Source organism: Gobio gobio (genome assembly GCF_949357685.1).
Source record: "Gobio gobio genome assembly, chromosome: 12".
NCBI lineage: Eukaryota > Metazoa > Chordata > Actinopteri > Cypriniformes > Gobionidae > Gobio > Gobio gobio.
Genome location: NC_137105.1, coordinates 14,097,233 through 14,111,559, shown reverse-complemented (window position 1 = coordinate 14,111,559; position 14,327 = coordinate 14,097,233). Strand labels below are relative to the sequence as shown.

The 14,327-nt window shown below is 36.3% G+C and overlaps 1 protein-coding gene across 2 annotated transcripts in view; it reads left to right on the top strand.

Annotated features, from left to right (window-relative positions):
- vta1 (vesicle (multivesicular body) trafficking 1) overlaps positions 1-14,327 on the top strand; it is a 42,216-nt gene that overhangs the window by 19,369 nt on the left and 8,520 nt on the right. For both annotated transcript variants that reach the window (XM_079830715.1, XM_079830714.1), the window contains exons 4-5: positions 1,870-1,945; positions 6,326-6,437. In XM_079830715.1, the coding sequence (XP_079686841.1) occupies positions 1,870-1,945; positions 6,326-6,437 (188 nt within the window). The remainder of the gene's footprint in view (positions 1-1,869; positions 1,946-6,325; positions 6,438-14,327) is intronic.

The window sequence follows — 14,327 nt, the reverse complement described above, 5'->3', positions numbered from 1 at the left end:
TGGCTCTGTGCAGGGTAGTTGCCTGGGAGTGAGACAGCATGGATTAGCCAGGTGTTGCATTACAGGTCACAGCAGTATAATGAAGCTGTTGTGGACCGTGACGTCATAGGCAGTGCTGGTAAAGGGTCCAGGAGATGAATACCTGGCAGTGACTCAGGCCTCAGGTCATACAGACAGGCACCACCCAAGGAATTTTAAGTGATTGTTAGTTTTGTTGTAGCTTGATTAAACCTGAGTACACTTCTATAAAATGCTCACCTAGGCTAGAAGAATCGAATCTCGGAGAAATAAACTTCAGGATGTTGTCGTAGATGTAGGAACCTCTATGTGGACTGCTAACAAAGTCTTATGTTGATGCAACATTCCATCTAAGGTCTCAAAATACATTCTGAAATGGATCAACTTTGGCATTTCGTGCCACATTTGCCCTTACGCTCTTTGTCCTCTTTTTGCTGACGAGGTTTAGAGTGAAGATCAGTCTTACCATAGGAAGCTGTCAGACCTGCATGCACTCACTGTCCAGAGGCCACTTTTCAGGATGTATTCACATACTTAGGGTTTGTTCAAACAGTGCAAAAGGTGAATCATTGTGTACTTTATGGTTTTATTTATAAAAGGTACTGTAGTTCACAACATTTATCCTCATTTTGGAAAAACAATGCCTGTATTGTCAGCAAGTTCCTTTTAAGTTTCCTTGAACATGAATGTACAATCCAAGTTTTTTCTTTGAGTGACCAGAGCAGCTTGCCTGAAGATGTAAATGTCCTGGAAGAGGCTTTAAATTAATTCATAAAAAAAAAAAAAAAAAATATATATATATATATATATATATATATATATATATATATATATATATATATATATATATATATATATATATATATATATATATATATATATATATATATATATATATATATATATATATATATATATATATATATATATATATATATATATATATATATATATATATATATATATATATATATATATATATATATATATATATATATATATATATATATATATATATATATATATATAATTATTATTATTTTTTATTTATTTTTTTTTTCATTTAAAGAGATAGTCATACTTAGTCTAACATCTCATTTCATGCTTCCTTATTCGAAATGTTTTGACATGGTCAGCGTGTTTGACTACAGCAGAAGTGCGAAGATGATTATTGGTCCCTGGATGGCGATAGGGAGCTTGACTTTGGGGGTCATTGCATAAGTGTTCATAGGAAATTAAAAAACACCTAACTAAACCTGTATTTGGTAATTGACATTTAAGCAAAAAAGCTACTTTGGGGTTTATGACCCTCTACTTTATGACATCAATGCATGGATAATGGTACCAAGTGTGAACAAAAAAAAAAACACAGTTGGAAAGAGAAAACTAAAATGGGGAAAAATGGATTGTGTCAGGATTACAAGTAGTAAACAGTCTCTTTAGTTCTAGTTTGATATTTTGATATGACTTTGTTTTTCAATTGCACCCCTTTGCTCATGTAAGTCTGAATATATCTTCTTCAAATTTATAGAGATTGTTATCGCTCTAAATGCATTATTGCTATCTCAGAAGTAAAACTAATTATTTGGGGGCCAAATGATAATTCTTGAGTAATGTCTGCTGAAAATTCAGATTTGCCATCACAGGAATGTGTTGAGCATGATGATACTACTATCAAAAACATTGCAAAAACCTTAGAGACCACAAACTTTTGAACAGTAGTGTGTGTAATATCCAGGTGTTCTTTGTTTCTGCTTTGAGACATACAACTGGCTTACTTTTAGTGAAAAGAATTACTATTTAAATGACTGCATTGCTGTGTTAACAGTTTAATTTGTGTTTTGATCACAGGAATATGATCAAGTCCTTCTACACCTCAAGTCTTCTGTTTGATGTGTTGAGTGTCTTTGGCGAATTATCAGAAGAGGTGAGCTTTTCATCCTCTACATTGTCAACCAAGTAGGTCTTTTGACGCCAAGGCTAGTATGACAAAGTTGTGTGTTGAAGGGACATAAATATGGGCCTGAGATGTGTTTCTTGACACAGTCCCCCTGTTTCTGATGGCACAGACACAAGCTCGCCTAATTTAGTGGAACGTGAAAACGTCTAATGGAATCAAATACGTCATTAGAGCCATGTTCTCGTGTTCAAATCTGAAAACTGCTACAAAAACATGAAAACGTGGAAATTAATGGGAAACTATAAAAGTGAGCCCAAGGACTGACAACGCCTCACCAGTCTCAATGTACACAGAGGTTTTGAGAGGCCAATTCTTGGCAAATTTGTGCCTGGAAAGTGTTGCTAATCCACCAGTTGAATCTGTGTATTTCCAGTGTGCCTATTAGACCATCCCTACTGGTCGCCATGGCCGCAGATGTCTCTTTTATACAGAGGGGAAGTGACCTGTGTCCGAAGATGGACAATGTTTCATTGAGTGTTCTTCGCTCCCTAAGGGCCAGACATTTTCCTACTGTAGAGAGCTCATTGGACTGACTGTTTCAACAATGAGCTCTCAGAATCAGCCTCCATTACTGTGCTGTTTCTCTCTGACAATGCCACAAGGAGTTGTGCCATATTAAATTACACGAGGAAAGGGAACTTTTTAGTGCTAGACTTTACAGTACTGATGTATGTAAAAGTAGAAGTTGAGATGTGAAAGGGCTTCAAGAGTCTGCAAAACCCTTTGAATGGATGTGAGTTGGTGTGTAATTACAGGTTTCAGCACACTTCAGAGCGATGAAAATAAAGCTGATACACTCTAAAGTCATTAAATATGTATATTCTTCTGTACAAATTCAGTCATTACAGCTCTTGTATAAACAGTATGCTGAATGCATGGCTTTCATTTTTCACATTGAAAAGATTGGTAAAGTAAAAAAATATATTTTACTGTTATTAGGGCTGGGTAAAAAAATATAGATTTTAACCATTTTTATGAACCGTTATCGATTCTTAAATCCCAAGAATCGATCTTGCTTTTTCAGTTGATGAATGAACAGAACATTATAGAGCACATCCCATCCAATAAATCACAATAAGCTTTGTGCTTTGTTACTTTTGATATGAAACAAAGTCTCAGATTTCAAATTCTGTCCATTTTATTATGGAATTCGAACAATAAATATGGTTTTGGCGCTCTTTAATATGGTGTGAAGTATACATTACTGTTGATAATAATAATCAGAAATGTTTCTTGAGCACCAGATCAGCATATTAGAATGATTTCTGAAAGATCATGTGACTAAAGACTGGAGTAATGATTCTGAAAATTCAGCTTTATCATAACAGGAATACATTTCATTAAGTTTATTAAAATGATTTTTTTTACATTGTAACAATATTACTGTTTTTAATATATTTTTGATCAAATAAATGCAGCCTTTGTGAGCATAAGAGACTTATTTCAAAAACATTAAAACATTTTAATGTTTCCAAACTTTTGACTGGTACTTAACATGAAAATCTATAGTTGCCTTTATGTTCTTAGGAAAGGGGCCCCTTTACTTATAATTCCGTAATATTATTTCACTGCCCTGACACTATTGGATGAGAACAAAACTTTATAGCGGATTTCATAATTTGTTTCATAAAATGAACTGAATCTACACTGAACTGACTTCAGCTGAATAATGACACTAATGTCTTTTTTAGAGCTTCTTTACAGCTGAATTGAATTCTGTTTACATCACTGATTCTTTCATTTTTATTATCATCACTGTAAAGTTGCGTTGAAACATTCTTCATTGAATAAAGCACTATTTCAAAAAAGGTGACGACTTTGCAAGGGGGGTGTCACTATATTTGTGGGTACTTGACATCAATCCCCTAATTTGGTTATTTAATAAATATTGTCTATTAACATGTTGCATAACAAAAAAATCCATTCAAAAAATGTTACTTTTGCAGCCCTTAACTGACATCAAATCCGTTTTAATGCACAGCTTCTCATGTCCCCCCAAACCCAAAATCAAAGAAGGCGGGGCTTATTGTTAGTGCGAATTCCAACTCAAGACTTTAGTTATAGCAGTGAAAGAGTGCATCGTAAGATTTAAGTAGCTAAACATTTAATATTTGATAACTGTTTTATGATTTTAAAAAAATGTTCAGTGACCAACAGTAATATCAAGTGATGGTACCCCTAACTACTGGTCATTTTTTTGTGAAATTTCACTGTTTTGAATTGAAAATATGACATTATTGATGTAAATCATAACTGAATTTGACGTGACAAGACATTCTTTGCTTTTTTGTTCAATTCAATTCAATTCAAATTTATTTGTATAGCGCTTTTCACAATACACATTATTTCAAAGCAGCTTTACAGAAAGTGCATTTCATAAATGTACATTGAAAAATGTTAGAAAGAGAATGTCAAAGCAAAATCTTAGAAAAAGTTAATCAATCATGTATTAATTTAGGCCATAACAACGCTGGCGTTGAGTCGTCTCTTCACAGGCGTCGAGTCGTCTCATCACAGGTGTTGGGGCATCTGAAGTCTCCATGAGAGGCTGGATACAAACTGGAGCTGACGAACTATTTACCACGGGACTAGTGTCCCGAGATAACAACAGAAAAGCAGATGGGAAATAATTAGCACAGCTGCTGTTCAGAATATTAATGCTTTTGATCCGATTTAACTGTAGTATAAAAGGTTATTATAATGTGAATGCTTGGCTAAAGAGATGCGTCTTTAATCTAGTTTTAAACTGGGACAGCGAGTCTGAACCTCGAACAATATCAGGAAGACTATTCCAGAGTTTAGGAGCTAAATGTGAAAATGCCCTTCCTCCTTTAGTGGACTTGGATATCCTAGGTAGGAATGACCAGAAGCTATCGAGTTTAGTGATCCTAAAGAGCGCGATGGATTGTAGGGCGATAGAAGATCCGTTAAATACACTGGAGCTAAACCATTTAGGGCTTTATAGGTCAGTAGCAATACTTTGTAATTGATACGGAACTTAATAGGGAACCAGTGTAGAGATGATAAAATTGGTGTTATGTGATCATATTTTCTTGACCTAGTAAGAACTCTAGCAGCTGCGTTTTGGACTAACTGTAGCTTGTTTATTGATGATGCAGGACAACCAGCTAATAAAGCATTACAGTAATCTAGTCTCGAGGTCATGAATGCATGAACTAACTTTTCTGCATCAGAAATAGATAGCATGTTAAGTAGCTTAGCAATGTTTCTAAGGTGGAAAAATGCCGTTCTTGTAACATATGAAATATGATTTTCGAAAGACAAGTTGCGGTCTAATATAACACCCAGGTCTTTTACTGTAGTGGATAAAGTGACAGGACATCCTTCCAAGTTAAAGTTGTATTGAGAGAGGTTTTGTTGGCAGTTTTTTGGACCAATAAGTAATACCTCCGTTTTTTACTTATTAAGCCGGGTGCACACTGTGCGATTTATAATAGTCCTTTACGATTGTTCCTTGTCAGACTGTACGAAAATGATCCCTGCTGTAAGCCATGTTACACTATACGATCTAAGTTGTCATTAATGTCAGACTGTACGATAGTCAAGCCGCGCTAAAAACGGACGCTCGCAAGAACTTGTCCTGAGTTTTATATCATCAATCAATGATGCGTTCGGTGACAGTGAGCTGCATTAAACGCGGGATTGAAATGCTGGCTACAAAGAAATCTCTAGCGCTCATTTTGGTCATAGCTTGTCTTGAAAAACGATGGTCGTTGTAGGAGAAGTCACACTGCAGGATTGTGCGCCAAATCTTCTGACACTGCCAGAATTTCGTCTGAGGTCAAATTTGATCGCAGTGGTCTTTAATCGGCTGCCGGTGAACATATTAAACTAACGATCAAAGACTTCAGATTTTAGCCTAGGATCAGAGGAATCTTTAGTTTTATGATTTGCTCATTTTGTCTCAGACGGCCAAATCGTGGCCAAAATCGTACAGTGTGCACAAGGCTTTAGGCAGATGAAATTAAGAGTGAATGTGTGTATTTTTTTTCTTTTCTTCATAACTACAATATAATTGAAACTTCTACCATTCTTATTTCTTTTTCTTTGTTTCCTTAAATCCCTTTTAGGGACCAATACAAGAAAAAAAATACAAAAACAAACAAAAGTTGGTCCCCCAATGTCTAAGACATGGTTACGTCCTTGTACTGTAGTCATAGTGAGTGCATCATTCATCAGTCAAGTGTTATCCATGTCATATCCAGACAAATGCCTAACAAATCAGATCTGCTCCTTTTTCGCCCATTGTTTTGCAGAGAAAGTTAATTGAGCATTTCTTGTCTTAATAATTCACTGATTGACTCTCCCCTTTTCTCCACTTTCCAGAACATCCAACACAGGAAGTATGCAAAGTGGAAGGCAGCCTACATCCACAACTGCCTAAAGAATGGCGAGACTCCGCAAGCCGGTCCTATTGGAATGGAGGGGGAAGCATATGGTAAGTGCTGATATTATATCTGCTCCCCCAGAATAATCCTGTGACTCCCATTAACAAAATACACACCAGCCAGGGGGCTTTCCTTCAGGATTACTGAGTGGTTTTCTCCATCCGAGTCTGTTGTTTCTGAGTCTGTAAATGTTAGCACATTGTGTGCCTTATCAAAGTTGTGAGGAACACAGTAGATGACCGACTCGCCCAGTGACCATCCCCCTGCGAGTCAGCACAGGCTGCTATTTATGTAGTGATTTATTTGAACAATCACAGAGTGGATCAGGGTTGCCACCTCTTTTAATAGTGTGAAAATTACTCACTGTTGAGTAGCCTAACTATTTTACGGTCAAGGATAGTCATTAGGAAGGAAAGGGCTGAAGCATCTTGTCAAGTTAGTGTACACAGAGTGAATATAGACTGAGTCAGATATGAAATGCGTCTTTAAAAATGTAATAGAAAACAAATGTAATGCAGTAGCTTGTAAACAAAACGTTGTTCCTAGACAAATTGATAAAAAAAAAAGGATTAGTAAAGCCAACCAAACAGATAACAGCTTGCTAGATGGAGAAAGTGCTTTCCAATTTTGTTACGGTTAGTAAATCTGAGTCTGAGATTTACCAACATGTAAGTAGTTTTATGTCAGAATTACCTAAATGGGTTCATAGGAGGACTTGAAAAAGAATGACAAACAGTTCATTTCTCAATAATCTTGTGGACAAGACATCTAAACATTTATGTATTACCTTTCAGCATAATATATGTAATTGGTGATTACATCTAGCCAGTGTTTAGGACATTACCTTCAACCAAAAAAAAAAAAAGGATGTTAGAGTAATGTAATCGATTCACAGAACACAAATAGATTGCTTATTGTTTAATAAGTTGCTTATGTTCCGCTATAAAAAGAAATTGGAATGGTTAATTAATTCATTTGTATTGAGTTACACAAGCCAAATGTTTGGATTTGGACATTTGACAAGGAAAAGGTCATTTTATCCTCCTAAAGAAAGTGTTTACACAATAGCAATACCAAACCCATTTCCTCTTTAAACTTTATTTAAATAAATGATCGCCAGACATGGAACACCATGGCTGTGCCAATAGCATAAAGCAGGGCTATTCAACTTCATCAAGAAGTGGGCCAAATGAAACATTCATCGGGGCAAGCCCAAGCTGGAATATTTTGTGAATGAAATCAGCAGAGAACAGTTATGTTATTAAAATTATATATTTGTTAATTTCAAAAATAAAACATCATTTTATAACATTTTGTATTATTCATAAGAAATATTCCCACATAGCAGGAAATTCAGCAAAAATGCAGTAACCTGGTTTTCAAAACTTCTCCATAGTAGATTGAATAAATCAGACTCATACACAAGCTGTGTGTCTATTTTATAGTGCCTCTTCACATTGTGCTCTTTCTGTTTTGCCACAGTTTCATTGCATAATAAACACACATGTTGAAAGCCAATTGCATTCATTAGTGTGAACAAGTACTTTTTATTCTCCATACTTGGACTGGTGGTTTTTGTCTTTTTTCAGTTTGGATGATTCTGTGAGACTGTAAGACTTCACTGGTTTTAAAACTGAATGATTGACAGTTGACACACCGGTTCTCCACAGACTGTGTGCAGTGACACATTTTCACAGCAAGGAAAGAAGTTTCGGAGAAAGTGTGTGAAATAAAAAAACTTGCAATCTCAAGCGGGCCACTGAACTTTTTAAGCAGGTCGAATTCAAGTTTAATAGGCTTGGAATATAGCATATTTATAAAGTATACAAATTGAAATATTATGAGTCCAGGCATTTGTGAACACCTTTTGCAGTTAGTCAACTATTTTGAACCTCTTTTAATTTTATCACCAAATATATGGTTGCGGTATCATGGTAAAAGCGTATCTTGTTTAGAGATTATGTGAAAGATGTGAACGTTTGACTGCAAGATAATGTATTTAAGAAGGTTGCTTGGAAAGAATTTTTCTCCTTCATGTGCAGGTCAAAGTAGTGCTTGGCGGCGGGTTTAGTTAGATCACTTTTCTCTCCACATCTGCTGGGCGTGCTGCTTTTGACCTGACCTGCTCATGTCAGAGATGAAGTCATCTGTAGACTGAGCCGTTGGGACATACACATGCATGCACAGAATGTTTCTGTAGTATGTGACACTCTTCTAATGTTCCGTATCATAACTATTTTATATTCTGTGCTAACGGTTTTATTTTTATCTGTTGTTAAAGTGTATGTAACATGTTTTATTCATATTAAAATGGTATTTAGGTTTTATTTCTTCAGCTTTACATCTAGCAGCTGGGCTCCTCTTGTGAAGTAGTGACCTCATGTTTGGTTATTCCCACGAATGTGCAGCATTGCCAAGACAAAAATGATAGCATGCTTTTTGCCTTGCAGAGTTTATCACAGTATCGGTCTCATTCCATATGTCCGTCAAATTGCCTTTTCCAAGGAGGTCCCCTAGAAAATCTATTGTAACAATATGCCAAGATGTTTATGTGCTGTATAACGAACTCCAGACCTTGTTTTGAGGTCAGTGCTGCATTGAGTCAGCTGATTAACTGTTCGTTTTCTATTGTCCTCAGCAGTTAATCAAGTTCTTCCTGTGCATGTGGGATCCCAGTATGACAACTAAGACGTTCAGAGCACTGTTCAAGTGAATTGTTTTCTGTGAATTTGCAAGATTTCCAATTCATATGGCTTCAATAGGTAAATACTGTAACTAGAAGAATAATAGTGCTATTTGTGCTACAAACCAGTGTGTTTATGATTATGAATATAAATTAAAATATGATAACAAATAACAGTTTGCAATATCAAGCAGCATAACAGACTGTTTTTCTATAGCTAAGAAATCCTGAAATGGATAACAATGGGAGCCTTGCACATTCAAGTTACAATTGCTGCTCTTACATTAAAAAATATGGTCCATTTCAACATATGATGAAAGCAACCAGAAATGTGAGGGTGTAAAAAACTAGTTACTAGGAAATACAATTTCTGCATTTTTTTTGTTTTGTTTTTGTTTGTTTACATGGGTAAGTGTTTTAATGTTTTATGTCGACATTTAATTTGTTCAGTTTTGCCTTTAAAGATAATGTAGATTATCCCCCATCTCTCCTCGATAATTCACCCAAAATCTACATGGGTTATCGTGAACAAGTACTATACAGTATTATACATGTTTGGAATCATTTGAAGCGTCTGGTACATAGGTCTCATTCCCACAGAAGTAAAGCAAAAGGTAACATAGGTTTTAAGAGTTTAGAGATGTTTTACTTATTGTGGTGGGTGTGTCCTCTGCCAATTGGTCCTTACCTCCTGTCCTCAATAAGGTGTAAATTACAGGTCTACAGGACTTGATTAATGCAAATTCCCATTGTGTTTACATTTGAAAGCGGTTTCTGTCCAGTTCTGAGTATATAAGGGATGTTGCAGAAGGGTCAGGGCCGCGATCCTTTTCTCAGGTCAGCCTTTAACGCTGAATGTCATTGTAATTTTCAGATGTCAGGTATCCATCTTTTACTCTTTACTTCAGAGCATTTGATGTTATGTATTGATCATCTTATTGGCACGATACATTTACCTGACTAATAATAAATTGTTACATTTGATTTATTCTGACTTACTCAGAAATGATTGATTTTAATGGACATTATGATGTATCCTTTGTTACCGCAAATCTGCGACCAGGGTTAGGTACATACTAGATCTCGGATTGTATGGAGCATGGGGCACATCTGGCGAGATTCTAGATTTCTGACTAACTGCTCAACTTTAACTAAGTTGTTATGCAGTCGCATTCACTATAGGGGGCCAGATAAAATACTATTGAGATAATATGGCATTATTTTATGGTCCTGGCCATAACCTCTAGTTACTGTTTCAGCTTTAACTAAGTTGTTATATAGGCGACTATTGGGGGCTTCATGGGTACTTTTTAACAATAGCAAGTGACCATGATGGTTAAATCTTTGTTATCATTGTTAAATCGCTTTAGCCATAACCTGGTTAATGACCGTAGAGCCCTGCATTTCTGCCCGAGCCCGACAGGGTCCGACTTTTTTACTCCCCTAGAGCCGGGCTTTGGGCCAATTTTCACGTCATACCTCAAACGCGGGCTGGGCTTCTGGTCTTTTCCCTTCATTTTATATTTTAGACATTCATTAATTAAAAGAAGCAATGAGATGTGCTGCGCTGGTGGAAACAACATGAGACCATACCGCGACTGTCAAGACGGCTCGCACAGTGTTTAGAGTACGGCGCGGGGCTGGTGCTATACAACACATCGCCGCAAATGAGTAAAGCAAGCCACACACAAACTGCCGCAAGTGAAACTGAAAATAGGCTACGTCTTTAAGATGCCCAAAAACACAATCATCTTCATTAACCCTCAGAGCCCGACGGCATCGCCCACGACGTCACACGGCACCTCCGATAAATATCTATATTATTTCATGAAACTTTTATCGATTTTCTTACCGTTTTTTCCAGCAGAAAGCTAACGAGCTAGCCATCACGGGGGTGTCTTTGGTGTCTTTGTAGCCTTTACAGAAGGTTTTCTATCCAGTCTGGAACATGTGCATCTTTTTGGAGTTGTTCAGCAATAAATCAAAATGCTTACATCCAAGATATATCCACTTGATGTCCATAATTTATAAATTTTCCGTCATTTTTGCCGCTAGCGCGATGCTAGCTGCCATTTTGGATGAGGGTTTGACCAATGACAGGCTGATCCGTCATCCACGTTGGTGTGCGTCATTACGCATCAACCACAGCTCTGTTATTGTGGAGAGAGAGAGACGCACGGCTAGTGTTGAGGAGATAGAGAGAGAGACGCGCTGCAGTTTTGTGGAGAAAGTTTGAGGAAAAAGTTTGAGAAGAAAGTTTGAGGAGAAGTTCCTGATAGGAACTGTTTTGAGGCTTGGCACCAGTAAATATCCAAAATCCAAAGAGGCCAAAAGCGCCTGGACTTTTTTTGGAAAAATGTAAATAGTTTTGGTTCTGTATAAGTTATCATGTTTATTCCTGAGTTCCAGGACTCCAAAGACTTGAACAAACTGTTTTCCAGAGGAAATATGCTTAGCTTTTATTTATTTGTGTGTGATTTTACATTCAGGTAACATCAATGCAACACAAATATACTGACAGTGCAACTTGTCTTGAAAAAAAAGAGGTGTGTCAATTGTCTGTGCACAACAGGGTTGATGTTTTACAAGCTTTTTTAGTAAATAACACCAGGCGGAAGATTAATTGTAAAAATACCCTTAGGTCTTAAAGGGTTAAAACGAATGAGACTAAATGCTCTCTCTCATATTGCGGTCTTTGATCTTGAAATGAGCTGATGAATACAATGCAGCTCATATCTGTTGCTTTCGTTGGTGTGAACTCCGTTAAATGTGCATATAGCGTGGGTTGGGAATTGAATATCGGATTTATATTCATTTTGTAGAGAGGTGTAAGGTAAGACAACCAGCGTGTTTTTTTTGGGTGTTTTTACTTCTATTTGTTTCGATTGTGTAGGCCGTTTTGTTTGCGTGCACCGTTGCGAGCAGCATCAGCTTGTCAAAAAAGCCTTTTTTAGGCTAAATGTTTGAACTAAAATTGTGATGCTTGAAATGTTTTATATCTATGGATTTTATCATAAGCAAGACAAGTCCAGTGTTGATTTGAGAGGCTTAATTGATCAAACATGCGGTAACTCACTGTCGGCCCCTTGGTTAGGCCTACTTTAAAAAAAACTACTTTAATTTAGCGAACAAAAAAATGCTTCAAACATTTTTCTAAATTAACTTAATAAAGAAACGAAACAAAATATAACTACTTTGACATTAAAAACAATACTGAACTATTTTAATGGCTGCAACAATGTGTAACAGGGAGGATAAAAAATAGAAAAAAAACACGGGCTTCAGTCGGACTTGACCTAATAACCAATCGGAATTCTAACTTATATTCGAGGTCATGATAAAATGGAGTCAAATAAATTGGAATTAAATTACTTTGCCCCGCTTAAAAGACCGAACACGCAGAAACCTTCCTCTGCTAATCGGAAGCCATCGTTGGGACGATTAGGCAGGCCTTACACCTTGTTACATCAGAAATTTGTGGTTTGTCGTGTTTTAATGTATTATACTTTTTAAACAATGAATAGTTAAGTATTATCATGTATTATAACTGTTAAAATTATTCATGAGTCCATACAATTAAAATACTTTGGTAATGCATAATGCATAAAAGCTTTAAAAAAAAAATTGTGGTTATCAAAATTATGCCGCATCTGCTGCTTGAACTTAACTTGTGTTGAATGTGGAATATTCCTTTTAAGAACCATACTAGTGGTATTGTCTCCTAGCCGAGTTTGGCTTTCCAACTTACGGGAATATATGCACGGCAAGCACGCCTCGGGGCATGGGAAAAAGGCTTATTTGAAGGAAAGAAAACTGATCTGTAACAACTTTCTCAATTAGTATACTATTCCTAAGTCTCATCTACAGTGTTTACACCAGTAGCTGTTCGTTTCCTGGAGCAGGCTTTGCACCCGTGCCATGACTCCATGGAAAGTAAAGGTCTCTTTACTTTAGCCCGTTGAGAAATTAAGGTCAAGCAGAAATGGGCTCTGGTGTCAGGACAAGTACAGCTTGGAATTTTTTTTTTTTTTTTTAAGTCAGTGTACAACATGCTGTAGACATGCTGAAATCATTGTCTAAATGTCTCTTTTGTTGTTTTCAGGCGAATCTGTCGATTGTTCTATTTGAATTTTTGCATTAAGTAGATTATATAACCAAGGTTGGACTAAATTGAGACAAATATAACAGGCATGACCTTATGTATACTTGTACAGTATAATTATGTATAACATTTTAACTTTATGTAGCATGACTGATTGCAAAGCGTGATTTGGACATGCTGAAAATTCAAGTATTCCTGATAATGAACCCCTTTTTGCCTTGGTAAATTAAATCACCCATAACAGTTCTGATTGCTGCTAGTTTTTATTATTACAACATCTCCCCCCATTGCAGTGTTTCCTCAAATGTTGCATGCATGTTACAATTCTACAAATGACTTTTCTCTCCATGCATGTTAAAACAATTCCATCTGTTCACAATTTATCCATTCCCTCCCTGTCACTAATTAGCACAGAATACATTTTTTTTTAAGTGTAACGTAGGTCACAATTTTTGGCCAGCAGCAGTAGAGATCAGTTGAGCACACCCGTTGAAATCTTTCCTAATTCAGCTATCAGTGCAGATCAATAATAAATAAAGAGCTATATTGGCAGAGAGAGCTTCTCTTAAGCCTCATGTTGACTTTTACGAATCCATAGTGTGCTAGAGCCAATGTTGGTTCTCCCTCCATCACCTTCCTACTTAAAAACAAAGGTCTTTCAGAGTTCGCAGTGTTGTCATTAGTGAGAACTTTCATAGAGTTTTGAAATAAGTTTAATGCACTGGGTAGTGAAAGGTAGGTTCTATGTTATGAATTGGCATTCAAGTACTCTAGTAACTGGAAATTGTTGATCATAAACTATTTTCTTTCTTTTTTTTAGCCGTCCAAAACATGTCACATCGATCAAAGTCCAGCAACAACTACTCACAAAATAAAACGGCTTATTTACTGTCAATTTTGTCATTGGTTACGGCTTTTTTTTTTACTAAACAGCCTTTTCTTTTCATGCTGATTTGTTATACCGCAATTGACCTTTAGTACAGGTCTATAGGGCTCAACAATCTGTTTGGAGAATATCAGGTCAGGTGCTTGGTTGAATTATATGTGGATTACTCACAGACAGAATGAACATTAATTTTCTATGTGCTGTGCAGTTTATGTTATACATGGTATTTATTTCCCCCATTGCTCTTAGGGAAAGCGTGATATATATTC